The following is a 27,357-nucleotide window of genomic DNA, read 5'->3' on the forward strand; positions in this document are numbered from 1 at the left end:
GGTGAGGTTGAACACTTAGAGGCAGAGGTGGGTGGATATCTGAATTTGAGGGAATCCATCCTGGTCTACATAGCCAGTTCCAGGCCAGTCAGAATCACATAGTGAAACCCTGTATCAAAGAGATGAAGCATACAGTTTGATATGTTGTGTTGTGGTATTTGTTTTATACATATATGCCTGAGAAGTCATAATTTAGCATAATTACCAATTACCTATATTGTTGCTTGTATCATAGTTCATTTTTCTAACCTCAGAAAAGACTTTTCCATTGTTGAATAGTGTTTAATTGTAGTTATTTTTTACTTTTGTTTATCTATTTATGTATTGATTGACATTTGGGTGTTTATGGTTTGGGCTTTTTTATTTTTAAAGATTTATTCATTTATTTATTATGTATATAGTATTCTGCCTTCATGTATGCCCATGTACACTGAAAGAGGGCACCAGATCTCATTATAGATAAATGGTTATGAGCCATAATGTGGTTTCTGGGGATTGAACTCAGGACCTTTGGGTAGAACAGGTAGTGATCTTAAGCTCTGAGCATCATTCCAGCACCAAGCTTATTGTCTTTACCCTTGGATGAATAAGTACCTGAGTAGAATGTGTAAATTAGGGTGTAGCTTTAACTCACTAGAAACTGCCTAGAATTGGACCATTTTGTATTCTCTTCTATGTTGTCTTAGGGTTTGCTTCTTCATCAGTCATCAGTATCTTCCATTTTATTGTGCTGATAGTGATGGCTCTCTCCTGGTTTAGTTTGTTAAAGCTGGCATCTTCTCTGTGTGCCTGTGTGCTGCCTTTTGTTCAAGCCATTGAAGCAGTGAGATAGGCTTTTCAAAATGTTCTCCCAGTTCATGGCTTCAGTCTTTATTTTGTTGTGATTTTAAATGGTCCCATGTAGCTTTAATTCCACTATGTACTTGAGGATGATCTTGAACCTCCTGATCCTCCTGTGTCTACTTTCTAAATGTCAGGAATGTAGGTATATGTCACCATATGACATATAGCTATGACTCACAATTTTTTTTATGAAAAAATATATTTCTTTTTTAAATTTTAATCTTTTTTGAGATTCATGTGTACTTGTTTGTGATTATGTGTCATGTCTGTGCAGATGCCCTTAGAGATCAGCAGTGTGTGAATGTCAGTCTCCGGACTGTAATATAAACAATTAGGAAGCTGCTCAGTATGAATACTGAGAAAGAGTCCAAGGTCCTTTGGAAGAGCAGCAAGTGCTTTTAAATGCTGACCATCACTCCAGCTCCATGCCTCTATGTTAAAAATTATTAATTAACACATAATTATTGTACATTTATATGGACTGCAGTGTGCTGGTTCTACATGTTATCTCGGTGATAAGTTTAGGGTAATGAGCATACATTCATCATTTCTTTGTTGTGAGACCATTTGAATTCCCTTCATTTGGCTCTTTTTAAAATTTCAGATTAAAAATAACTTGTGATTACCCTGCCGTGTCGCAGAGCATTTATTCTCTTCTAATTATACCTTTATATTTTGTTGACCAACTTCATCCCCGTTCTCCAAGTCTCTGTAGATACTGGTAAATCCTCTCTCTACTTTTGTAAAGGTACTGTTTTTTAATTTTTTTTTTTTTTTTTTTGGTTTTTCGAGACAGGGTTTCTCTGTACAGCCCTGGCTGTCCTGGAGCTCACGCTGTAGACCAGGCTGGCCTCGAACTCAGAAATCCACCTGCCTCTGCCTCCCAAGTGCTGGGATTAAAGGCGTGCGCCACCATGCCCGGCCTGTTTTTTAATTTTTATTTTCTATGTTACTGTGTATATTATGTGTGTGAGAGAACTCTCACACATGCTGTGATATTGTGTATGTAGGCCTGAGGACAATCTTGTAGAATCTGTGCATTGTGGAGATGAGACGCAGCCCATTAGACTTACACAGTGTTTACTGACTGGACCACAAATAAACACCATTAAATATTAGGACACAGAAAGGACTAAACCATGCTTTTTGCCACAGAAAAGCTTCAGATATTTAGAACCAGTGGTTGCTCATTTCTTCCTATAATCCCAGACCTCTGGGGACAGAGCAGAGAGGATTGGCAGAAAAGTTTGAAACTGGCCTGGAGACCTTGACTCAGGCACACATTTAAATAATCTGAAGAAAAACACTTGATCATTTAAATTCCTGTATGTTGGTTGGTCTTTCTGTTGTTTTCTTTCTTTCTTTTTTTTTTTTTTTTAAGATTTATTTATTGTTATATGTAAGTACACTGTAGCTGTCTTCAGACACACCAGAAGAGGGCGTCAGATCTCATTACAGGTGGTTGTGAGCCACCATGTGGTTGCTGGGATTTAAACTCAGCGACCTTCAGAAGAGCAGTCTGTGCTCTTACCCTGCTGAGCCATCTCACCAGCCCATTTCTGTTGTTTTTATTTGTGGGTTGGTGGACTGTTGAGATAGGATCTCACTGTGGAGCCTTGGCTGACCATGAAATCTGTAGACCAGGCTATGTTAAAATTCTTCACACCATGCTGCCTCTGTCTCCCAAGTGTTAGGATTAAAGATGTGTGGTTTGGCTTGAGTTTTATTGTTTTTTTGGTGTGTGTGTGTGTGTGTGTGTGTGTGTGTGTGTGTGTGTGTGTGTGTGTGTGTGTTTCAAAACTAGGTCTCTGTAGCCCACACTGGCTTTGATTTCCGTTTCATCAAGTAGCTTAGGGTAACCTTGAGCTTTGTGAAGTCCTCCCCCTCAACTCCAGTGCTGGGATTATACCCATGAGCTACCATGCTTGAGTGGTCTCAGCTGCTCCCGGTCAGGTTTAAAACCTCATTCCAGTGTTGGGGCATCCATCTGGAATTTGTGGTTAATCCTCAAATATATAGTAAGCTTGAGGCCTGACTAGATTATATAAAACCCTGCCTCAAAGAAGACAAAACACACAAAAACTTTAAATCAATCAATCAATCAATCAATCTCAAACCCAGCTATCCAGACAAAACCATCAGAGACGTTATCTCTTTTTCCGTTGCCCTAAGCCCAGTGTCAGTTATGTCAGAGTTAACGGGGACTTGAAGCCTTGGTTGTGATGACAAATGCTAGCTAGCTCCCATTTCTTCATTGTCCACTTTGGTATTATCTAAGTACTAGAACTGTATGTGTTTATAGGGACTTGTACATCAGTAGGCTTGAGCTTCCATTCTGTTTCTCACTTAATTTCAACCTTGTCTCTAGCATTATTTGCAAATCTCATTGCAAGAAATACCCAAGTCTGCCAGGCAGTGGTGGTGCAACACTTTAATCCCAGAATTTAGGAGGCAGAGGCAGGTGGATTTCTAAGTTCGAGGCCAGCCTGGTAAGTTCCAGGACAGCCAGGGCTATACAGAGAAACCCTGTCTCGAAAAACCAAAAAAAAGAAAAGAAAAGAAAAGAAATACCCGAGTCCTTTGCTGTGGATGAATCTCCAGAGAAAATAATATTGTGGAGAGGGTTTGTGACAAGGGCAGAACAATTCTGAATTAATTACTCTGCATTTTCTTAAATAGGTTCAATAAAATCTAAATTAGCAAACTCTGAATTTCAAGTCCCAAGAATCTGAGAAACAGCTTCAGTAGAATTTGTTCTCTTAGATTTCGTTGATTCTGTGTCTTAGTTTTTAACTGTTAACACATTCATGATAAAACTATGGCTAGCCATACTTACTGTGTTAACACGTTCCTGATAAAACTATGGCTAGCCATACTTTGTATTAGCAGGCTCCCGGGATTGTTATGGAAGGACTCCTCATCTCTCTCTCTCTCTCTCTCTCTCTCTCTCTCTCTCTCTCTCTCTCTCTCTCTCTCTCTCTTTCTCTCTCTCTCTCTCTCTTTCTCTCTCTCTCTCTCTCTTTCTCTCTCTTTCTCTCTCAGTGGTTGCTAAACAAAATGTTGTTTCTTGTCTTGTGGTTGGAATATGTTTATTACAGCTGCCAAGTACAGACCTTCTGTTATAGAAATTACAGACAACGTGGACCCTGCTATCTCACTAATTCATGCTGCCTTGTTTTTAGATCCATGATCTAGACAGGCAAGAACAACCTACGCAAGAACACATGCCTGGAACACTGAAAGATTCAAATAGCATTTTAACCAACTCTATATTTCCCTTTTCCTTTTCTCAAGTACTCAGTACAGGGTCAATCAAAAGAAAAGCAATGGTCTTCAGGTTCTCCTGCAAACATTTAAAAATGAACTTCTTGCTTCTTTGCTGGTTCTTGTGTGGGACTTTGACTTCTTCCACAACTAAGTGATTTTGTTTGGAGGTAGCTTTTGAGGCGTGTGCTTGTTGCCGTGGGCAACGTGTTTAACAGAAATGTTTAAGCTAACCATGAACCCAAGATCTCTTCAGATGTCCTACAAACAGAATTCCTATGATTCGGAAGGCCTACAGCCAAAAATGTTAGCAGAGGACCTTTAAAAGCTGGTCCTCAAACCTAGGCCCAAGCTTCCTTCCCCTCCCTCAGAGCATTGGCACCAGAGCCCTGACAGAAGTGAAAAAATCATGCACAAGGTTAAAGAGTCTTTCCCAGGTGGGAGGATTCTAGACATTGTGTCAGTGCAGAGAGATCATATAGCAAAGCTGAAAAGATTTATTTAGATTGTGCTGTGGGAACTAGATGCATTGGTCTTAATGGCAATTGGGATGAAGGAAAAAGTGTATTGTTTAGGTGCATCTTTTTGCTTTCTGTCTGTTGGGCTCTTTCTGAGAATGCCAGAACAGGGGAAGAATAAAACAGTAGATCTAGGCCTGCATCTTGCACTGTCCTTTTCTGCTCATAGTGCTGTGTAGCAAGTGTGAAAATCTATTTTTTGAGATAAAACAATACAGCAATCATGTTTGATGAAAAATATTTAAAAATTGCATTGGGCCATAATCTTTCTTTTTTCTTTTCTTTTCTTTTTTTTTTTTTTTTTTTTTTTTTTTTTTTTTTTTTTTTTTTTTTTTTTTTTTTTTTTTTTTTTTTTTTTTTTTTGGTTTTTTGAGACAGGGTTTCTCTGTGTAGCCCTGGCTGTCCTGGAACTCACTCTGTAGACCAGGCTGGCCTCAAACTCAGAAATCCGCCTGCCTCTGCCTCCCAAGTGCTCGGATTAAAGACGTGTGCCACTATGCCCAGCTGGCCATAATCTTTCTATTAAGCCATGGAGATTGGTCCTCTTTTTTTTTTTTTTGGCCTATGCAGGTTTTTCTAGCACATTCCTCACCTGCTCTGAGCTTGATCGCATGCTTTGGCGGACTCCCTAATAGCATTACAGACTGAGATGGCATCATCAGGGTTTATTTGTTTTGTTTTGTTTTTCCTATCATATCTTGGTTATATGTCTCTCCTGCCAGTCCCGCACAGTGAGACAGTCGTGCCACCATCTTCCTCTCTGCCTCCAGTGCTGTGGTCTGCTCTTGCTGCTTGAGGGGTAGTGGAGGGCTTATCTGATCATCCATAGGTGCGGATGAGGGAAGGGAGTTCCCTAGTGATGGCTGACACAAAAGCAGCAGCCATGTAACTGCTGCCAGTGCTGTAAGGCCAGTCTCCCTCCTGAGCTCCCTCCGAGTCCTCTTCATCTGCCCCGACCCTATAAGCCCCTCCCTGGGGACCATGTGCTGACACTTAGTTCTTTTTATAATTCCTTTCTTAGATGTGTAGTTTACCAACACTCTCCTGTTGGTTAGGTTGTCTTTTCTCTGTATCCACTGTTTCTTCTTAGGTGTTTTCAGTTTGGGTTTTGTTTTGGGTGGTTGTTGTTGTTGTTGTTGTTGTTGTTGTTGTTTTGGGTTTTGGTTTTATTTCTGAGACAGTCATTTTGTAGCATAACCAGTTCTAAAACTGGCTATACTCTTCTTCCTTTAGCCTCCCAAATGATAAGATTGTAGGTATAAGTCAGCATGACTAGATTTTTTTTACTATGTTATAATCTTATTTACCTGTTTTGTTTGTTCTCTGTTGTTAGGGTCTCATTCAAAATGTCCTTAGTCAGACCTACATTGTGTAGTATTTACTCTTGGTGATGTCTTTGCCCTTCTCATCGGTTTCTCCTCTTGGTTTTTCTGTCTTGTTGTTTTTGTGTTGGAAGCTTACAAGCTAATCTTGAACTCATGTCTTCCTCATCCTCTGAATGCTGCTCTATCAAGTATGTTAGTTTTCACAGTCTTTTAGCAGTCTTTGGAATATTGGTTTGTTTGTGGTCTGGGGTTCGTGGGGCAAACGTGGGATTTGGTGCATAGTAGGCCAGCTCTACCACTGAGCTAATATCCCTCTGTCTTAGGAGACATGATCTCAGGCTGGCTACAAAATTCTCAGTCCTTGAGGACTCATCATCATTGTTGGTATACATCAAGCATACACCATTATTTCCGGGTCAGGTTTTGTATATGTATACATTTGTGACTATGTCATGCGTGTGCAGATGCCCACAGTGACCAAAATTGAATGTCACTCCCTATAGCTGGAATTATAGGCAGTTGTAAACTGCTTGATGTAGATGCTGAAAACTAAATATAGGTCCCCTGGAATGCTCTTAACCTCTGAGCTATCTCTGTCCCTCAAAGCTCAGGATCTCTGTATGTAATATCATGCTACCTATAACCAGGGACAGACAGTTTGGCTTGGTGATTTATCTAAATGTATTTTACTTATTTCATTTTCCTAGTTCTCTGAGATCGTATTCATTTTATTTTTTCTTTTGTTGTTGTTGTTGTTGTTGAGATAAGGCTAGCCCTGGTTGGCCTATAACTTGTCATGTAGACCTAGGTGGCTTTAAACTCCATGGAATTGGAGATACATATGGCTGTGAGATGCCAAATGAGTGCTGAGAATTGAACCCCGAGTGCTGAGAATTGAACCCGGGTCTACTGATGTTTTTTTTCAGCTAATATATTTTCTGTGAATTTTATAGTTTCTATATTCATATTTATGTGTATATTGTATTTTGAAGTAACTTGTGCTTGTGATTTGAAGTATAGAGAAACTCTCATTTTTATTTTTCCAGAATTGGAACTTAGATTCAGAGTTTTTGCAGGCTAGGCAAACACTGAACTATATCTTCAGCCTGAGGCTGTATATTTTATCTGTTTCCCAAAAGATACAAAATAACAAGATATTCTTTCCTTCCTTCCTGGACTTCCTGTCTTACTGCAGTAGGGCAGTCAGCCTTGCCTCCGCCCTTCCCGCTCAGTTATAGCAGTGCTATAGGAGCCTTTTGCTTCTTTCTTTCCTTCTTTCTTTTTGTGAGGTGTTTTTCTTGCCCCAAGAGAGGGTTTCTCAGTAAATGCTTCTTTCTTTATAAATACATATTTTAATTTTCTTTCTTAAATTTTATTAACTGAGTGAGGTCAGTATTTATAGATGGGTGTTTTAGTTACGTGAACTCCTGTTTTATAGCAAATGCCAAGCTAAGGCTCATGCTCAGCTGTGCTTTCCTTCCTCTGCAGCTAATGGTGCTCTGTCTCCAAAGCAGGGTCTCTTCCTTTCCTCCCCTTCCCCCCTTTCTTTCTTCCTCAACTTTCTATTATGGACATACATCAACGCAGAACAAAAAGTAAAGAGTCCGCACGTGTTTGGCTAGGAAGATGACTCAGTCAGTGAAGTTATTGCCGTACAAGCATAAGGAGTCTGGATTTGCATCATCCATATAAAAAGCCAGGCATGCCAATATGTGTCCGTAATCCCAAAAACCGGGAGGCAAAGACAGCCATCATTATCTAGACAACCTGATGGCCTCAATGAGCAGCAACACTGTTTCAAAAAGTAAGGGCTACAGAGATGACTCTGTGATAAAGAGGATTTCTTGGTGCTCTTTCATGGATCCTGAGTTCAGTTCCCTGCTCCAACATTGGCAGCTCACAAATGCTTGTAACTCAAGTTACAGGGGATCCAACACCTTTTTCTGGCCTTAGTAGGACCTTGTATATGTACTAGCACAAACACACAAGTAGAGAGTAACTTGAGGACAACATTCTGTTTCAACCTTAACCTCCACTTACAAGCATGTACACACACAAAGAATCTCTACAAGGGCTCATTGAGTTTCAGGTAATACTGAAGTCTAACAGAATTTTAGAAAGAAACTCCAGTATGTTTTCAAGATTTATAATTCCTGTGTTCATTTTCAGATTTTTCTATTTGTCTCAGGTATTTAAAACAAAAAGTGACTGATGGTTTTAATTAGCTTGACACAATATAGAATTATCTGAGAAGGATAAGAATTGTGCTGGGCATTTAATCCTAGTTCTTGAGAGACAGAGAGGTAGGCAAGGTCTCTTGAGTTCAGCTCTCAGAATTCTTCAGAAAGCTTCATAGAGAATTAATTATCTAACTATGTTTGGCCTGGAGGCACGTCTGTAGGAGATTGCTTTAAATTAATTAACTTGATTGGGCAAAATCCAGTCTAGAAGTGGGCATTACTCTTCCCTGTATTTGACTCCTGGGCCATTTAAAGAAACCATCAAATGTAGGCTCACACGCATTCACTATGTATTCCTTCTGGATGGCACCTTGACTTTCCTGCAATGGTAGACCATAATCTGAAATTTGAAATTGTAAGCTAAAATAAACCCTTTCTTTTATGGCTTGCTTTATTAGGGAATTTTGACACACAAACCAGAAATAAAACTAAGATACTATTTGACGGTTTTGGGGGGTGCTGTAGAAGTAGTGAGGTCAGTCCTTTCAGGGATACAGTTTACTTTTTTGTTTTTGTTTTTTTTTTTAATTTCTGTTTGTGTTTTGAGGCAGGATCTCTATGTAGTGTTGGCTGTCTTGGGACTTGCTCTATTATAGACCATGCTAGCCTCGGATACCTGTCAGCTTTCTAACTGCTGAGACTGAAGGCATATAAAGCTATAGTCGAGGTTCTTGTTGGTTTGTTTGTTTGTTTCTATTATAGACCATGCTAGCCTCGAGTATACCTGTCAGCTTTCTAACTGCTGCGACTAAAGGCATATAAAGCTATAGTCGAGGTTCGTGTTTGTTTGTTTGTTTGTTTGCTTGTTTGTTTTTCAAGACAGAAGTCTCTCTCTCTAGCCTTGTAGACCAGGCTGACCTCAGAGATCTACGTGACTCCCATGTGCTGGGTTTAAAGGTTTGGGACAGCACTGCCCGGCTAACATTTTTAAGCCAGTCTTTCTCAATGAAACTTGGCGTTTGCCTTATTAGCCTAGGCTAGCTGACCTTCAGATCCCAGGGATCCTTCTGTTTCTGCCTCCATAATCTTATGCCATGACACCTCTCTTTTTGGATGAGTGTTTGAACTCAGGTCCTTGCCTAAAGCAAAGGTATCTTTTGATAGCATTTTAAATCAACCTACAAAGCCAGGTGTTACAGAGAATGCCTGTAATCCTATCACTTGGAAAGGGAAGGCAAACAAATGAAGAGTTCAAGGTTATTCTCCATTAAATATTAAGTTGTAGCCCAATCTGGGCATCAGGACTGTCTCGGGGGGGAGGCTGGAAGGAGGAAAGGGTGCCTATTACGTTCAGTTTTGGTTTTAATATTTTATTTCTCTTACTTGGTGTTTATATTCCTCGTTTTGCCGTGTTTTCATTTGTTTGTTTGTTTGGTTTTGGTTTTTTGATCAGTTATATGCTGAAGCTTTGACCGTTTGTCCTGTTAAATTTTCTACCCTCTAAATTTGATTGGTTGCATGTTTAATATGTTCCTTTAACTTGTTACTCTATTTTCTGTCTTCAAAAAATTTATTATGGACCGGAGAGATGGCTCCACAGTTAAAAGCACTGGTTGCTCTTCCAGAAGTCCTGAGTCCAATCCTCAGCAACCTCATGGTGGCTCACAACCATCTGTAATGGGATCTGATGTGACAATGACTGTATACTCACATATATAAAATAAATATTAAAAAGTTTTTCAATTTATTCATTCAGTCCACGCATGCATGTGCCACAATCCCTGTATGAAAGTCAGAGAATAATTTTTTGGGAGTTAGTTCTCCACAATATAGGTCCTCAAGATAAAGGAACATTTTTGCCTACTGGGACCTTTAGCCATCCCCTTCTTTCCTACATCTCCTACAATATAGTTGCATCTAGAGCCTCGACTTGACCAAACTTGTTTGTGTTTTGATAGGAATGCTTGGTGGATGGTATGCTACACATCCTGTTACTTCACACCAGTGAGCATATGGCTGAGCAGACTGTCCATTTATAGAGAAAGACATGAAAGTTGTTCTTCTCTTAGGGTCACATTTTGTCAGTTTGCTAAATTTTATAAAGCTCTTCACTAATACCTAATGCCTAGATTGGGGTAGAGTCTTGTAAAAGTATTAATTTGTTGCCTTTTTTCTTTCTCAGGAATCCATACCTGTTTTGTATGTAAGCAGAGTGGAGAAGATGTGAAAAGGTGCCTTCTACCCTTATGTGGGAAGTTTTACCATGAAGAGTGTGTCCAGAAGTACCCACCAACTGTCACACAGAACAAGGGCTTCAGGTGCCCCCTCCACATGTGTATAACCTGCCATGCTGCCAATCCAGCCAATGTATCTGCTTCTAAAGGTATGGCTTGTTTGTTTGTTTTTAAGTATAAACTAATCTACTTATAAGACTTGAGTTACTTTGGCAGTAGATATTTTCAAGTGCAGTCTGGAACACTTCTTCATAGACTCAGATAAAGTAGCAATGCTGTGGCCTAGGGAGTGGTGCATTTTATTATGTTAGCATGTTTATTCTATGGAATTTCCAGCTGGCAGTTTAAAATACTACGATATCATAGGATTTTGTTTGAAAACATCTTGTATTCAGTGCCTTTTATATCTTCTTTGAATTGTTGCTGATATAGAGATTGATTCAAGAGCTTGACTCTGGCTTTAGTTGCTGCAGCTGCAGTGTATTAGGAGGTCCATGTGCAGACAGCATCACAGAGTCTGCTGCACCCCAGTGCCCCGTCATCTTATCCTGTCATTTGGACTTCTTCCCGGTGTTATAAGTATTGGAGGCAGTTGTCTTGTCTCCTTGCCAAGGCAGCTGCATTTCCAGTTGTGTAGCCTGCCTCCCACTGGGCACTAGCGCAGGGCCCCCTTCTTACTTTAAGTGCCCCTGGTATTTGCTGACACTTCCTCCTTGCTGGCAGATAGACTTGCGCTTGGTTTTCATGTCATTTTTACACTTGCTCTTCCCCCTTTCCCTGCTTCCCATGAATGTAGGTCGTCTGATGCGCTGTGTGCGCTGTCCTGTGGCATACCATGCTAATGACTTTTGTCTTGCTGCTGGTTCAAAAATCCTTGCATCTAACAGTATCATCTGCCCTAATCACTTCACCCCTAGGCGGGGCTGCCGAAATCATGAGCATGTTAATGTCAGCTGGTGTTTTGTGTGCTCGGAAGGTAAGATGTTACTTCTGGTTTTGAGTGGTTTCAAAGGGATTATGTAGTGTTCATATTTGATGTGTATTGCAGTGAGTATATGTACACCTTAGAGTATCTGGTTTTCTCCTCCCATGTGAGTCCTGGATATCAAACTCAGGCCATCAGACTCCCCTCATTTCTCTGACCCTCAAATAATGACTCTCAGTCAACCTGTTTTGGCTAGCCTGCTGCACTGTTGACTCCTGGGGGCTGCTTGTCTGAGCCAGCCAGGACTACGGTTACAGGCTGGCCTGTCTCTCGGGTTCTTGGAGATCCTGACTTCAGTCCTCATGCTTATTTCAGAAGCCCATTATGACCCACTGAGTCACCTCTCAAGTCTCTCGTACCCTTGGTGGTTTGTAATATATGGGGCTGGGAATATAACTCAGTGTTACAGTGCTTGCCTAGCATGCCCAGATATTTGATTTCATTTGAATTGGTGTCTTGGTATACACATAATCTTTGCCATGTATGTCCATATACCATATGAATGCAGTGCCAGAAAAGACTAGAAGAAGGTGTCATATCCCTTGGAACTAGAGTTAAAGAAGGTTGTTAATAAACATGTGGTTGCTAAGGAATGAAACTCGGGTCCTTTGCAAGATCTTTGAACCACTCAGCCTTATTTCTGAAGGAAGCTTATCTTAGTTTATATATGTATATTTTATAACAGGGTTTGGTTATCCTGGAACTTGTTTTGTAGACAAAACTAACCTTGAACTCACAGAGATCCACATGCTTCAGCCTCTAGAGTGCCTCTATTAAAGACATGAATCACCATGCCCAGACAGAAGCAAGTTTCTAGAACAAAATAGAAAAACAAAAGCATGGCCTATGAATGAAGTTCTGTACTACATAAAATTTAAAACCAAGTCCAAAGATCACCTAAAGTGTTCTCAGTGTGCTAAGTCTGTAACCATGCTTTATTTAAACAGTTTTAATAAGACTGTGATGGGGCTGGAGAGATGGCTGAGCGGTTAAGAGTACTGACTTCTCTTCAGAAGGTCATGGGTTCAAATCCCAGCAACCACATGATGGCTCACAACCATCTATAATGAGATCTGATGCCCTCTTCTGGTGTGTCTGAAGACAGTTACAGTGTACTTACATATAATTATAAATAAATAAATCTTAAAAAAAAAAAAAGACTGTGATGATAAATGAAGACTGTTGTAAGTTATGAACAAAGAATTCTGGTACCATTCAGTAGGAGTGCCAAACATCCTGCTTAGAAGTGCTTCATCTGATGTGACTCCCCTCTGGCAACAAAGCAAAATAGTTAAGATAACTATTGGTAAAACTTCCAAGTTCTGAAAAGTTAGGCTTTGGGGCGGGGAGGGGGAATAGCTAACAGGTTATGGGTGATTCGTTAGCTTAGTTCTTAAGAGCGTTACTGTTCATTATAAAATGTTGCTGGTAAAGAAATTAGATCTCAACAAGGGAAATGAATTCCTGAAGTAATATGGTGTAGTAGCTTAAAGCCCCCTCCTATCACCAACTAAAATTTGTATTTTTTTTATTTTATTTAATTTTTGGTTTTCTTGAGACAGGGTTTCTCTGTGTTGTCCTGGCTGTCCTGGAACTCACTCTGTAGACCAGGCTGGCCTCGAACTCAGAAATCTGCCTGCCTCTGCCTCCCAAGTGCTGGGATTAAAGGCGTGCGCCACCACTGCTCACCTAAAATTTGTATTTTAAAGTTGCAGCCATACAATCATGATAACCTGAGTTCAGATTCTCTTGCTCATGTAAAAAGCAAGGCACATTCCTGTAGCATAACATTGTCAGGTCAGAGACAGGCAAATACCTTGAGTCCATGGCTAGCAAGCCATCCTAGAAGAATTTGATGAGCACCCAGTTCAATGAGAGACCCTGTCACAAAAAGTAAGGCCATGAGTAATCAAGGACTACATCCAACACCAACCCCTGACCTCCACATGCATGTAAAACACAACATGTACATACACAAGGCTTACTTGTGCTTTTTTATACTCTGGTCTCTATTTGACATAAACAATCTTAGAAGGGAAGGAAAATATTCATAGTCATACTTGTACATTTTCATCTCATCGCCTTATCTGAAAATCTGATTGAAGCAGGGCCTTCGGGATGGTAGAGCAGGTCTGGTCTGTTGTTGCAGAAAAGTTCTTCTGAATATTTTACTAAGTAAGCTTTTACTAGGGTTACAAATAATTGACTAGGAGCGGAACAAAGACATTCCTGCTGGGACTGCGCATGTAACTTGTGGTCTAAATGCCAGGTTTTCAACCCTCTAGGAGGCAGCCTTCTGTGCTGCGACTCTTGTCCTGCTGCTTTTCATCGAGAGTGCCTGAATATCGATATCCCTGAAGGAAATTGGTACTGCAATGACTGTAAGGCAGGCAAAAAACCACACTACAGGGAGATTGTCTGGGTAAAAGTCGGTCGCTACAGGTGAGTAAGCACAACACAGAGGGACGCTCTTTCTCTCATCTTGTAGTTCTTGTGTTCTAGTAAATCGGTAACTTTTAAAATGCTCTTCATGTTTCGGCATAGTAATCCCCACCCCAAATTTTTCTCTATAACACAAAAGTAGATGATTTTTAGTTCTAGGAATAGTATGTATGATGTTGCACATTCTTTACTGAAGTAAAAAAAAAAGTCCATGATATAAATAAGATACATTGTTAACATTTCAAAGTATTTACTTGCACTCTCCACCAAATAATTGTCCATAGTTTATACCCAGTTGTTTCCTTTGTTTTTGTTTTCCAAGTTGTGATTAAACTGTGAATACATAGAAATACACAATACAAAATGTCGTTTTCTTTGTTTAATTTTAAACGAGATTTTATTATATAGCCATGGCTGACCTCAGACTTACAGAAATCGGCTTGACCCTGATCCCAGGCATTTACCCAGCCAACATGAATTATATAACAAGGGTACACTATGGTTATATATTTTAAGTTTCTAGAAGAGAAGCTGTGTGTGGTGGTACACGCTGTATTCCCAGCACTTGGGAGCCTGAGGCAAGAGGGTCGCAAGTTCATGGCCAGTTCTGACTATATAGCAAGACCCTATATTAAAACAAGCAAAAAAGGGTCATGTGGAGAAAAGTTTGAAATTTTTGACACAAATAAATGATAGATGTTAGAAGATGGAAATATTAATTAGCTTGGTTAGATAATTACTGGGAGTTCTATTTTAGTTTTTGTTTTTGCTTTTGAGTAAGGGCCTTAATTATGTGACCCTGGCTGTCATGAAACTTGATAGCTAAACCAGGCAGATCTGAAACTAACAGATCCACTTGTCTCTGCCTTCTGAGTTTAATTCCCTCCTGGGTTTAAAAGTATGTGCCACTAAGCCCAGCTGGAAGGTTTTTCTTTCAAGTCCCAAATTGTGTAGTATGCTACCATTGATGCTGCGATATTGAGCATTCTTGTTCCCACATTTTCATTTCTCTTGCTTTAATTAGTTTTTATAATTTAATTTTGTATGTGGATATGTGCATATGAGTACAAGAAACATTGGGTCCTGTGGAACTGAATAGCCATGGTTGTGGTACAACCCGTGCTGTGGTGCTAGGGACAGCCCGACGTCCTGTAGAGCAGCAGCTCTTAGTACTGAGCCGTCTCCAGCCACCACTGCCAGATGTTCATCTCATAAAGATTTGTGGTCCATAATTATTTCCTTAAATTAAAATAACTAATTCTAAGACAATATTTAGATATCTGTGAGTGGTTCTGTTATTTCAGGCTTCTGGGACATTCTCCCTTATATTGTTGTTGGTTTGTAAAATTGCCCATGGGTTGGAAGTTGAGGATAATGGCTGAATGAATAAAGTTCTAGCTGGGCAAGTTCTGAACTTAGCATCTTCATAAATGTGAGGCAGGTGTATAGCCCACTTGTGGTCTTTGAGCTTGGGAAGCAGAGGTAAGGATCCCCAGGGCAAATTGGCTAGCTAGACTGGAAAAACTGGTGTGCTCCAGGTTCAGCTTAAGAACTGAGTCAGTAAATGGAGCGGACAGTGACTCAGAAGAACACTTGTTGACTTTGGACCTGTTCATACATGTGCAGACTATACACATACATGCAAAGCTTCCCATTCCTGGCCACCATGTTAAGTACGTCATTTTCCTCGTGTCTCTGCAGCCTTGTAGAGATTTCTTCTCTTGTTTGTACCTTTTCCAGGTGGTGGCCAGCTGAAATCTGCCATCCACGAGCTGTTCCCTCTAACATTGATAAAATGAGGCATGATGTGGGGGAATTCCCTGTTCTCTTCTTTGGGTCCAATGACTATCTCTGGACTCATCAGGCTCGAGTCTTCCCTTACATGGAAGGGGATGTGAGCAGCAAGGATAAGATGGGAAAAGGAGTGGATGGAACATATAAAAAAGGTAACTCTACCCTTACCTTCCTCAGGCACGTAGAGACTTCTGTAGCTGAGTGTCTGCTCTGTGTTCGACTTCTTATAATGTCCCCAGATGTCTAAATCCCAGCACTTAAGGATAAAGCAAAAGAATTGCAGGGTCAAGGCTACCCTGGATTACATAGTGAGTTCCATGGTGATTCTTACTATACAGTGAGACTCTGTCTGAAAGCAAAAAGAGGCCAGGCGTCAGATATAGTTTAATGGGCTCGACTGGCTTCTGTAAGTCCATGGAGTGATTCCCAATTTATGTATCTATACTGATATATTCTTGTAATTCCAGTTGTTAGGAGCATGAAAAAGGAGAATCACAAATTTGAGGCCAGCTTCTGCTATTGTGTAGCAAGACCCTAGCTCCTAAAATTAATTAAGGTTAGGTGTGCTAGCACTCAACTTTAATTCCAACACTCTGGAGGCAGAAGCACACAGGACTCTGTGAGTAATTGATGGCCAGTGTGGTGTACCTATTGAGTCTTTAGAGAGACCTCGTCTTAAAAACAAAGGGAATACAGTAGAATTCTTGTAGTGCTGTGTCATCAGGGTTCTGACCTGGCAGCAGCATATTTGCCAGAGCTATTGCATTTGTGGAGAAGTCCTACCTAATCCTACCTAATCCTATCATCTCAATGTTAACTCTAACAGTACCATGGGCAGGGTTTCCTTTGGTCTTTGGTCTTCCTTTGTTGACTCAGCATCTTGTCTCATCAAGTAATCAAACTGTGTAACTCTGTTCAGTTTCCTGTGCAAGAACTCAAAGCTCCTTTAAATGTTTTGTTTTTGTTTTGTTTTGTTTTACATTTTTGCAGATTTTTGTTTTGTTTTGTTTTGATTTTTTTGGTTTTGTTGTTGTTGTTGTTGTTATTGTTTTTTGAGACAGGGTTTCTCTGTATAGCCCTGGCTGTCCTGGAACTCACTCTGTAGACCAGGCTGGCCTCGAACACAGAAATTCACCTACCTCTGCCTCCCAAGTGCTGGGATTAAAGGCGTGCGCCACCGCCACCACTGCCCGGCCAGAAATATAAACAGGGAAAATATAAACTGATCTATCATTGAAGACAGTAGGGTCTACTAAGGCTAAGATATGTCCCCTGGTGTTAGCTTTACCATTTAGCAGGCAGGTAACACAGCTTTGAGCCTTTCTCTTAAGATATAATGGGAGGGGCTGGTGAGATGGCTCAGTGGGTAAGAGCACTGACTGCTCTCCTGAAGGTGCTGAGTTCAAGTCCCAGCAACCACATGGTGGCTCACAACCATCCATAATGAGATCTGACGCCCTCTTCTGGTGTATCTATATAATAATAAATAAATTTAAAAAAAAAGATATAATGGGAAAGAGGTTCTTTCACTAACTTACTGGACAAAGTAAATCTATCAGGTACTTGGTGTTACCTCAGCAAAAATACCTCCTTCCTACTGTTGTCCTTCAAAGGCAATGTATTTCTTATTAAATGGATATTGAAGCTTAAGATATTGTTTATGGGCTGGCGAGATGGCTCAGCGGGGAAGAGCACTGACTGCTCTTCCGAAGGTCCTGAGTTCGGATCCCAGCAACCACATGGTGGCTCACAACCACCCGTAATGAGATCTGACACCCTCTTCTGGTGTATTTGAAGACAGCTACAGTGAATTACGCCAGAGCGAGCAGGATCGGCAGAGGTCCTGAGTTCAACTCCCAGCAGCCACACACATGATGGCTCATGGCCATCTGTACAGCTACAATGTATTCATACACATAAAATAAATAAAATAAATCTTAAAAAAAAAAAGATATTGTTTACAAGGTGAGGAGAAAATTATCTTAAAGAGCTAATGCTTACTAGTGAGGTGATTCTGGAGTAATACTCATTAGTTTAGAATAGAACATTAGTTTAGCACATGTTCTGTGTAACCCGTGTTCTTAGGTCCCTATTTGCTGTATGGTATCTGGGGAGACCTGGAAGATTGGTACTAATACAGTAGGAGCTTGAATGTTGAGTTGTGTCATCCCAGATAGGCAGTGACTACAACACTACCATCTTTGCCTGTGCGAAACTAGTTGTCATTAAAGCTAGAAGAGGAGAGAGAGTTAGGAAAGGCCTGTCTGAGCCTGCTGAAGTCCTTGTGTTACTCAATGAATGATGTAGGAAGGTTTTTGGCTCTGGCAGTATCTTTCTTCTCGTATTTGAGACAAGATCTCAGTGTAGCGTATAAGGTGAGAGCCTATACCTGGGAAGATGAGTGAACTAAATGGTTTGTGTACTTCTGTGGAGCAGGAAAGCAGACGTGCGTGATAATCACAAGAGTCATTGTGGGTCAGAGGAAAGAACTTCTTTAAAGAAGAACAGCATAGACAAAAGTGACAAAAAGAAAAGAGGGGAAATTAGAATTGTCAGTTTATTCTGGATGAAGAACAACAAATCGAATGTTTATTGTGAGAAAAATTAGTCTTAAGGTTTTTTTGGTTTTTTTTTTTTTTTTTTGACATTGCAATCTTTTAAGGATTTTTGACAGCATGCGATGAATTTAAATACAAAGATCTGCTTGTTGTTAGAACCCATAGTGATATTTACAGAGTGAGTGTTAGGAGAGTAAAGCAGGCAATTGAGGAAATGCCCCTGGAGAGGAGTTATCAGAGGAGAGCTTGTACATTCCCTGTGGCTCCTAGGAAATCGCACTTCTGGAAGCAAAGAGTTTTATTTTTCTCTGATGATGGTAGTCTGTATTTTGTATTTGTTTAACTGATTTTCTTTTGTTTTCTCAGCTCTTCAGGAAGCTGCAGCAAGATTTGAAGAGTTAAAAGCCCAAAAAGAACTAAGACAGCTGCAGGAAGATCGGAAGAATGACAAGAAGCCACCGCCCTACAAACATATAAAGGTGAGAGGAAGCATCTTAGAGGCTGTGAGTTAGAGCAACACGGTACATCTCCCTTCGTTTCTTTGCTCATGGTAAAAATTAAAAGTTGAGGACTGGAGAGATGGCTCAGAGGTTAAGAGCATTGAGTGCTCTTCCAGAGGTCCTGAGTTCAAATCCCAGCAACCACATGATGGCTCACCACCATCCGTAAGGAAATCTGATACCCTCTTCTGGGGTGTCTGAAGGCAACTACAGTGTACTTACATATAATAAATAAATAAGTAAATAAATAAATAAATAAATCTTTTTTTAAAAAAAAAAAGGTTGAAAAAGTACTTGATTGGCATTGCCCCACACAATTATGGTAGTCAGTCCTCTCCTTTTCAGACCTGGCAGTAAGCTCCCTACCTACTGATCCATTATCAATTTCAGCCATTGATTCCCACTCCCCTCAACCCCTAAGCCCCCAGAGTGGTTGTTTGTATATTAGCTGATATAGCACCATCTCTTGTCAGACCCTGCTTTAAAATGCTTTAAGATTCTTTTGGCCTAGCAACATTGAAATTGATTTGTTCCCCAGTACTAGAGTTTGTAGTTGAGAATTCTACAATGAAATTACAGTCTCCTACCCCTTTAAATTTGGAAACTGGGGTCTTGGTTGCCTGAGTTTGCCTTTAACTTGTTATTTTCTTAGTTTTTCCAATAGCTGGGATTAAAGGCATATACCAGCACACCTGGCTTGAAATTTACAATTCATGTATCAACTCTGGCATTATTATACAACCCACCTGAGTCTTGATTTCTTCAAATCATGTAAAGTGTGTAATATAACTTGCGGGAAGTGATATTGTCGCGGTAAAGTCCTCAGTTGTTTTATGTTGACATGTCTTCTGTGGTCCTGTGTGCTTCTTCAGGTAAACCGTCCTATTGGCAGGGTACAGATCTTCACTGCAGACCTGTCAGAAATTCCCCGTTGCAACTGTAAAGCTACTGATGAGAACCCCTGTGGGATAGACTCGGAGTGCATCAACCGGATGCTGCTCTATGAGTGCCATCCCACAGTGTGTCCTGCCGGAGGCCGCTGTCAAAACCAGTGCTTCAGCAAGCGCCAGTACCCAGACGTTGAAATCTTCCGCACATTACAAAGGGGCTGGGGTCTCCGGACAAAAACTGATATTAAAAAGGTAAACAGAACCTTCTGAGATTTTTTTATTTTAGCTTGCATGGTAAAACTGGTTTGTCTTGAGACAATTTGAGAAGTATCAGATGGAGGACACATAGTAAGGGATTATAGTGAGCACCACAGTGCAGGGGCTTGGGAGGGCATGATCTCATCACAAGTCCTTCCACTGACCACACGCCTCACTACATACACACACAAGCAGAGTCACGGAGACATTATGAGATTATTTACTTTTTTGTGGAAATTCTTTAGCCAGTAGTGAGGATGAGGGAAAAGAGATGGTGGTAGTCTTACTATTTTAGTGCAGAGAAGACAGCTTAGGTTTATTAAGTGTGACACACAGTGTTTAGCTTTCCAGTCAGAATGCAGGAAGTCTTCAGTATGAAGTGTGGACGGCTGCTACCACCTCCTTTCTCATTGCATCTTTTGTTTGTTTGTTGGTTGGTTGGTTGGTTGGTTTTTTCAAGACAGGATTTCTCTGTGTAGCCCTGGCTACACACTCCTGGAACTCACTCTGTAGACCAGGCTGGCCTTGAACTCAGAAATCCACCTGCCTCTGCCTCCCAAGCGCTGGGATTAAAGGCATGTGCCACCACTGCCTGGCTCATTTAATCTTTTAAGCACTAGAATTTTGAGAAAGTTGTTTAGGAAGGAAGTGAGACAAGCTCAGGAATGTAGATATGGGCTTTTCCAAGGATAGTTACCAGGTTGTTCAAGTTTTTAACAAATATTATTGTACATCATGAATGAAAAATAAGTCTTATTTGACAGGTTAGTAAAGTAAATCTTTTTCTAATTTCTAAAGAATTTTGTTGAGGTTTCTAGGAAGCACAATGACTGTAGCCTCATCTGTTTAGTTATTTAACCAAATACTTATCTTGTTTGCAGCCAAGATTAAGATGAAGGTCTTGCATTATTTTATGAAAGGCAGTATAGTTGTACTATCCACATGGGGGAGAATGTGTGAGATGGAGGAGGTGGGGAAGTAAGCATCAGAGCTCCAAGAAAGAGCAGACCATTGAGAAGCTGGCTTCCAGGCTCAGACAGGAGAGAGCACTGGCTGTTTCTTTGTTGTTATTCCTCAGTCTCGGTTCTGGTGCAGCTGGGGCTTGCATCCTGGGGCTCTGCTGGTGGAAGTGAGGAGGTGATTTACTTCATCAAGTGACTCAGGCAGCATCAATAATAAAATGTACATAATCTGCTTTGGGAGAATTATCTATATTTATTACTTTTTAAAATAAAAATTGTACATGCAAGCCGGGCAGTGGTGGCACACGCCTTTAATCCCAGCACTTGGGAGGCAGAGACAGGTGGATTTCTGTGTTTGAGGCCAACCTGGTCTACAGAGTGAGTTCCTGGACAGCCAGGGCTACACAGAATAACCCTGTCTTGAAAAACCAAAAAAAAAAAAAAAAGGTTATACATGTAAACACCAGCATTCTTTTACCATTAAGTTATAAGCAATCTCTAATTCTAGGGAGAGTTTGTGAATGAATATGTGGGTGAGCTAATAGATGAAGAAGAATGCAGAGCTCGAATCCGTTACGCACAAGAGCACGACATCACTAATTTCTATATGCTCACGCTCGATAAAGTAAGTAATGCACCCAGACCAGCCTAAGGTTACTATTTGTCTGTATAAATGAGAAGTCTCTTGAGTTCCAGTTCTGGGGAGAGTTAGATTGGTTCTTTACCCATATAGTAATCTTTTTATATAAACTAGAATTTTTATGCCATAAAAGTAAATGAAAGGCCACAAGAATTAACAGTTCTTTACCCTTTTATTTTAGACACTGGAGAACTAATTTGTTTCTGTTTAATTTGTGTATTCTTTTTTTTTTTAAGATTTATTTTATTTATTTTATGTGTATGAGTACACTGTAGCTGTACAGATGGCCATGAGCCATCATGTGTGTGGCTTCTGCGAATTGAACTCCGGCCCACTCGCTCCGGCGTAATTCACTGTAGCTGTCTTTAGACACACCAGAAGAGGTCGTCCAATCTCATTACAGATGGTTGTGAGCCACCCTGTGGTTGCTGGGTTCCAAACTCACGACCTTCAGAAGAGCAGTCAGTGCTCTTACCCGCTGCTGAGCCATCTCGCCAGCCCTTATTAGTGTGTTCTTGGGATCATGTATGGCACGATCCTCAACCTTCTTTATCCTGCAACCTTTAACACAGTTCTCGTGTTGTGGTGACCCTCAGCCATAAAATGATTCTCACTGATGTTTCATAACTGAAATATTGCTACCGTTATGATGTAAATCTGTGAGGTTTGATGATTTTTGAGAACTGTGATATAAACTGAAAAGAAATCAATTCATTCTAGTATTGTTGATTTTTCTTAATGTTCTATTTTAGTGATCATTGGAGTTATATTTTAGAAGAATTTTCTCATGTGCCTGTTTTCTTATGTATGCTCTTCTTTGTGCTTGAATATTAGATTCCAGTAAAAACATATACATGTACAATAATTTTGGAGTTCTTTCTTCCCTATATGAAAATTGAACCTAGTAATTTATACACACTAGTCAAACATTGTACAACTGAACTACTTCTTCAGCCTATTTTTATTTGTTTGTTTTTAAAAGATTTTCTTTTCTTTTTTTTTAAACTTTTATTGCATTATGATGAGAAAAGTTATATGATTTTAATTTATCTGAATTTGTTAACATTTAAAAACATATTTTAAGTAAATAGAATTGAATCACATTCTTGTTTCCCTTTTGTACCACCGCTCCTCCCAGAAACCCTCCCTTCAATAACTACAATATCTTTTTTGTCATATTCCTTAAAATTTATGTAATATTATAACAATCAAAATAAGTATTATAAAAGTTGTTTGATATAAAACAACAATTTAACAGTGTTATGTAGATGCTCGTATACAGCAATAGTGAAAATACATTTTTCTCAATATAAATTTTAAATAACTCCAAACATATTATGTTCTTAAAAGATTTATTCATTGTTATATGTAAGAACACTGTAGCTGTGTTCAGACACCAGAAGGGGGTGGCAGATCACATTACTGATGGTTGTGAGCCACCATTTGTTTGCTGGGATTTGAACTCAGGCCTTTCAGAAGAGCAATCGGTGCTTTTAACCTCTGAGCCATCTCACCAGCCCCCTTTACTTTATCTATATTCTCTCCATTTGTTTTGTTATTCTATGCTTTGTTATTACATGTTAGTTACTCTAGCTTACGTTATTATAGTTGAATTTAAATCAGAACCTTACTGAGTTACCTCAGCTGGCCTGGAAGTTGTCATTGTCCTGCCTTCTTATTTTCAGAAGCTGACATTCCATTGTGCCCCATTATGCCTAGACTAACACCTGTCTCTTGGCAGTTACCTTGGAGATATTTCTTAAGTTGTACTCTAGAAGTTATGAGTTCTTAGTGACAGACACTCTGATGTTAGTTTGGGGTAGGGAGTCAGTATAAGGATTTAAACTGGATTAGATGATTTTTTTTTTTTAATGATGTATCTGATGTTTCTTTGTTTCGCTGGTTCTTTTTTTTTTTTTTTTTTTTTTATAAATCTTTATTCATTTGTTATTATTCATAAATACACTGCAGCTGTCTTCAGACTCGCCAGAAGAGGGCATCCGATCTCATTACCGGTGGTTGTGAGCCACCATGTGGTTTCTGGGATTTGAACTCAGGACCGTTGGAAGAGCTGTTGGTGCTCTTACCCACTGAGCCATCTCACCAGCCCTGATTAGATGATTTTTAATGTGCCCTGATCTGAGAACTTTTTAATTAGAAATGGAATAAGCTGCTGCTTCTCTGGGGCTGCATGTGGTTCATAACCTTGAGTGTGCATTAGAGTCCCCAGTTGAGCTTGTCACAGCACATTGTTAGACCTGCGTAATTTACTATCCTCTTGAGTAAATCTGAAGCTTGACATTCCAAATGCTGATATTTACTGCTCTGTGGGTGAAAACATTTGATTTTCAAAGCATTCTCTGCCCCAGGGTAGGGGAAGGCCAGGGCAGCATGCGGGAGAGGGTGGGTTGGTGAGCAGGGGGATGGGAAGGAACAGGGTTTTTTTGTTTGTTTTGTTTTGTTTTTTGGAGGGGAAACTGGGAAAGGAGATATCATTTGAAATGTAATTAAAGTAAATATCTTTAAAAAAAATACATCCTTTTCATCTTAGGAGAGGGAATAGTCTAATTTTCGATATAGCAGAGGTCTTAGGAAATCTGACAAGTAGCTTTTCTTGGAAATTCTAGGATCGAATTATTGATGCTGGTCCTAAAGGAAACTATGCTCGGTTCATGAATCACTGCTGCCAGCCTAACTGTGAGACACAGAAGTGGTCTGTCAATGGAGACACTCGTGTTGGCCTGTTTGCTTTGAGTGACATTAAAGCAGGTAAGAATCAGACTTCCAAAGGATAGAGAAGCTTTCCAGGCTGTGGTGGTGTGTCGGTGCACGCCTTTAATCCCAGCACTCAGGAGGCAGAGGCAGGCAGATCCCTGTGAGTTCGAGGCCAGCCTGGTCTACAGAGAGAAACCCTGTCTGGGAAATAGGAAGGAGAGAGAAAAGGAGACTCTGCATGTGGTACTTGAGTGTGTTTCTATTTTATGTACATTGGTTTTCCTGTGTATGTGTCTGTGTGAGGGTGTCAGATCTCTTGGAACTGGAATTACACGCAGTTGTGCGCTGCCTTGTGGGTGCTGGGATTTAAACCCCAGTCCTGTGAAAGAGGAGTGAGTGCTATTAACCACTAAGCCATCTCTCTAGACCCAGTTTTGGTTTTTGTTTTTCTCAGTGTGTAAACCAGACTAGCTGTGAACTCCACCTGCCTCTGCTGGAATTAAAGCAGGAGCCACTGTGCCTGGCTTTGAAGGAACTTCATATAAATAAAATCATATAGTAGTTAGTTCTTTTGTGACTAGTTTCTTTTATTTAGCATAATAACTTTCAGGATAAAAATTTTCTAGGCCTTGGGAGCTGGTGAGATGGCTCAGCGGGTAAGAGCTCTACGGAAGGTCCTGAGTTCAAATCCCAGCAACCACATGGTGGCTCACAATCACCTGTAATGAGATCTGATGCCCTGTTCTGGTGCGTCTGAAGACAGCTACAGTGTCCTTAATTATAAATAATAAATAAATCTTTAAAAAAAAATTTTTTTTAGGCCTCTAACTTTTTTTCTCTTTCCTCTGTGTAATAGCCCTGGCTGTCCTCAATTGGTAGACTCACTTTGTAGACTCACTTTGTAGTCTAGGCTGGCTCTAAAATCACAGAGATTTGCTTGCCTCTTCCTCCTGTGTGCCACCATACCTGGTAATCTTTCTTTTATTTTAATTTGAGACAGAGTCTCACTATGTAGCCTTGGCTCCACTAGAATTCACTATGTAGACCATGCTAGCCTCGAATTCATAGCTTCTGCTTTCTGAGTGCTGAGATTAACATTAAGGAACCCAAAATTGGCCCACCTTAGAAACTTGTAGCTTCTCCAGTCTCGTCTTTCATTTTGCCTTCCACATTTGCCATCAATCCACAGTGTAAACCAAAGAATCTTCTGATACCCATCCACACACCTTTGCTTTTTCTTGAGAAGACATTTTTCCCCCGATTCTGCTCTTTGTCCTTAAATAATCTTTTTATTTTTATTTTATATGCATTGTTGTCAGATCCCTGGAACTAGAGTTGTAGACGGTTGTAAGCTGCCATGTGGTTGCTGAGAATTGAACTCAAAAAGACTGGAAAAGCAGTCAGTGCTCTGAACGGCTATCTCCAGCACCCTCATCTCCATGTCTTAAGGGAGTAGTAGACTCAAGTCATGGGGTTAGGAGTCAACCTGAGGCCTTTGTGTATACTAACAGAGCCTTATATCACCAGCCTCCATGGTTATTTTATAAAGCCACTAAGAACTGGTGGATTTGACACTACTCAGCTTTATCATGGTCATTTTCTGTAAGAATGTAGGAGTCAAATGATTTAAGCCAGCAAGTGTGAGATGCTAAATTGTGAGTACACTTGACATGAGTGAGTAGTAGTCTGATAGCATTATCTGTCACATTTTTATTGTATAACAACAACCGAGAAACGACTTAAGGTATGTGGAAATGGGTATTTAATTGGGCCTAATGTCTGTGGTCACTTGTGTCATAGTTTTTTGTTTTTCTTTTTTCTTTTTTGTTTTGTTTTTCAAGACAGGGTTTCTCTGTGTAGCCCTGGCTGTCCTGGAACTCACTCTGTAGACCAGGCTGGCCTCGAACTCAGAAATCCGCCTGTCTCTGCCTCCCAAATGCTGGGATTAAAGGCGTGCGCCACCACGCCTGGCGTGTCATAGTTTTTAAATGTACAGAAAGTACATTTTTCTAAGTAAATTTTGCTAGGGCCATGATTGCAGAGTAGCTTTGATAGTTTGTTGTTGTATTGTTTTTAAGATTTTTTTTATGTGTGCGTGGTTGTCAGTGGAGTGCAGAACAGGATACTAGAAGTAGAACTGCTAGTTAAAGGTACGCGATCTGCTAGATATCGGTGCTGGGAAATGAACTCAAGTCCTCTGAAAGAGCAGTAAACACTCTTAACTACATTCTCTCCAGCTCTCTGTTGTATTTTGGGTAGTTGTTTGTTTTTTGTTTTTTTTTTTTTTAAAGACTTATTTTATGTATATGAGTACACTGTAGCTGTACAGATGGCCATGAGCGATCATGTGTGTGGCTGCTGGGAATTGAACTCAGGACCCCTGGCCGCCATGCTGTCTCCGGGCCCTGCTCGCTCTGGCGAAATTCACTGTAGCTGTCTTCAGACGAACCAGAAGAGGGCATCAGATCTCATTACCTGTGGTTTTGAGCCACAGAAATCCGCCTGCCTCTGCCTCCTAAGTGCTGGGATTAAAGGCATGTGCCTCTACTACCCTGTCCATGTGGATTCTTATGATTCAGACTCAGGGCCTTGGGCTTAAACAGCACCTCCCTTAACCAATGAGGCATCTCTTCAGGCATGTTTTGTTTTGTTGCCTTACGATATGGTCTCACTTTTTTGAGTGCTGGGATCACAAATGTGCACCAGCATCCTACCATCAAGTTATACCTTTATTTTTGTTAGTGAGCTAGTATACTTTGAATTTAAATAATTGAAAAACAGATGAAAAAATGGAAGAAGTAATACTTTAATGGTGAGGGTTATTTTAAAAATTGAGCTGCTTAAATTTCTGTTAGGTTAGTTAACTAATAACTTTAGTTTTTCTTCTTTTAAAAATACTTTTAACCGGGTATGATGTTGTACACCTTTAATCCCAAGACACTCCAGCTGCAGGAAGATCTCTGCGTTCAGGGTCAGCTTTGTCTACAGAGTGAGTGTCAAGATTGCCAGGACTACATAGAGAGACCCTGTTTCAAACAAAACCAAAAAATCAAATAATATTATCCTATTAGAAACTAATGTCACTGGGCAGTGGTGACACACGCCTTTTTAATCCCAGCACTTGGGAGGCAGAGGCAGGTGGATTTCTGAGTTCGAGGCCAGCCTGGTCTACAGAGTGAGTTCTAGGACAGCCGGGGCTACAGCAAAAACCTCGTCTCGATAAAACCAAAACAAAAAACAAAAAAAACA

The 27,357-nt window shown here is 40.3% G+C and overlaps 1 protein-coding gene across 17 annotated transcripts in view; it reads left to right on the forward strand.

The window, feature by feature from the left end:
* Positions 1-27,357, forward strand: part of Nsd1 (nuclear receptor binding SET domain protein 1) — a 116,939-nt gene that overhangs the window by 78,005 nt on the left and 11,577 nt on the right. For all 17 annotated transcript variants that reach the window (XM_031358596.1, XM_031358605.1, XM_031358594.1 and 14 more), the window contains 8 exons: positions 10,313-10,513; positions 11,161-11,340; positions 13,635-13,791; positions 15,532-15,737; positions 18,510-18,622; positions 19,516-19,785; positions 21,262-21,378; positions 24,021-24,162. In XM_031358596.1, the coding sequence (XP_031214456.1) occupies positions 10,313-10,513; positions 11,161-11,340; positions 13,635-13,791; positions 15,532-15,737; positions 18,510-18,622; positions 19,516-19,785; positions 21,262-21,378; positions 24,021-24,162 (1,386 nt within the window). The remainder of the gene's footprint in view (positions 1-10,312; positions 10,514-11,160; positions 11,341-13,634; positions 13,792-15,531; positions 15,738-18,509; positions 18,623-19,515; positions 19,786-21,261; positions 21,379-24,020; positions 24,163-27,357) is intronic.

The sequence above is a fragment of the Mastomys coucha genome, unplaced genomic scaffold (assembly GCF_008632895.1).
Source record: "Mastomys coucha isolate ucsf_1 unplaced genomic scaffold, UCSF_Mcou_1 pScaffold7, whole genome shotgun sequence".
In the NCBI taxonomy this organism is placed as follows: Eukaryota; Metazoa; Chordata; class Mammalia; order Rodentia; family Muridae; genus Mastomys; species Mastomys coucha.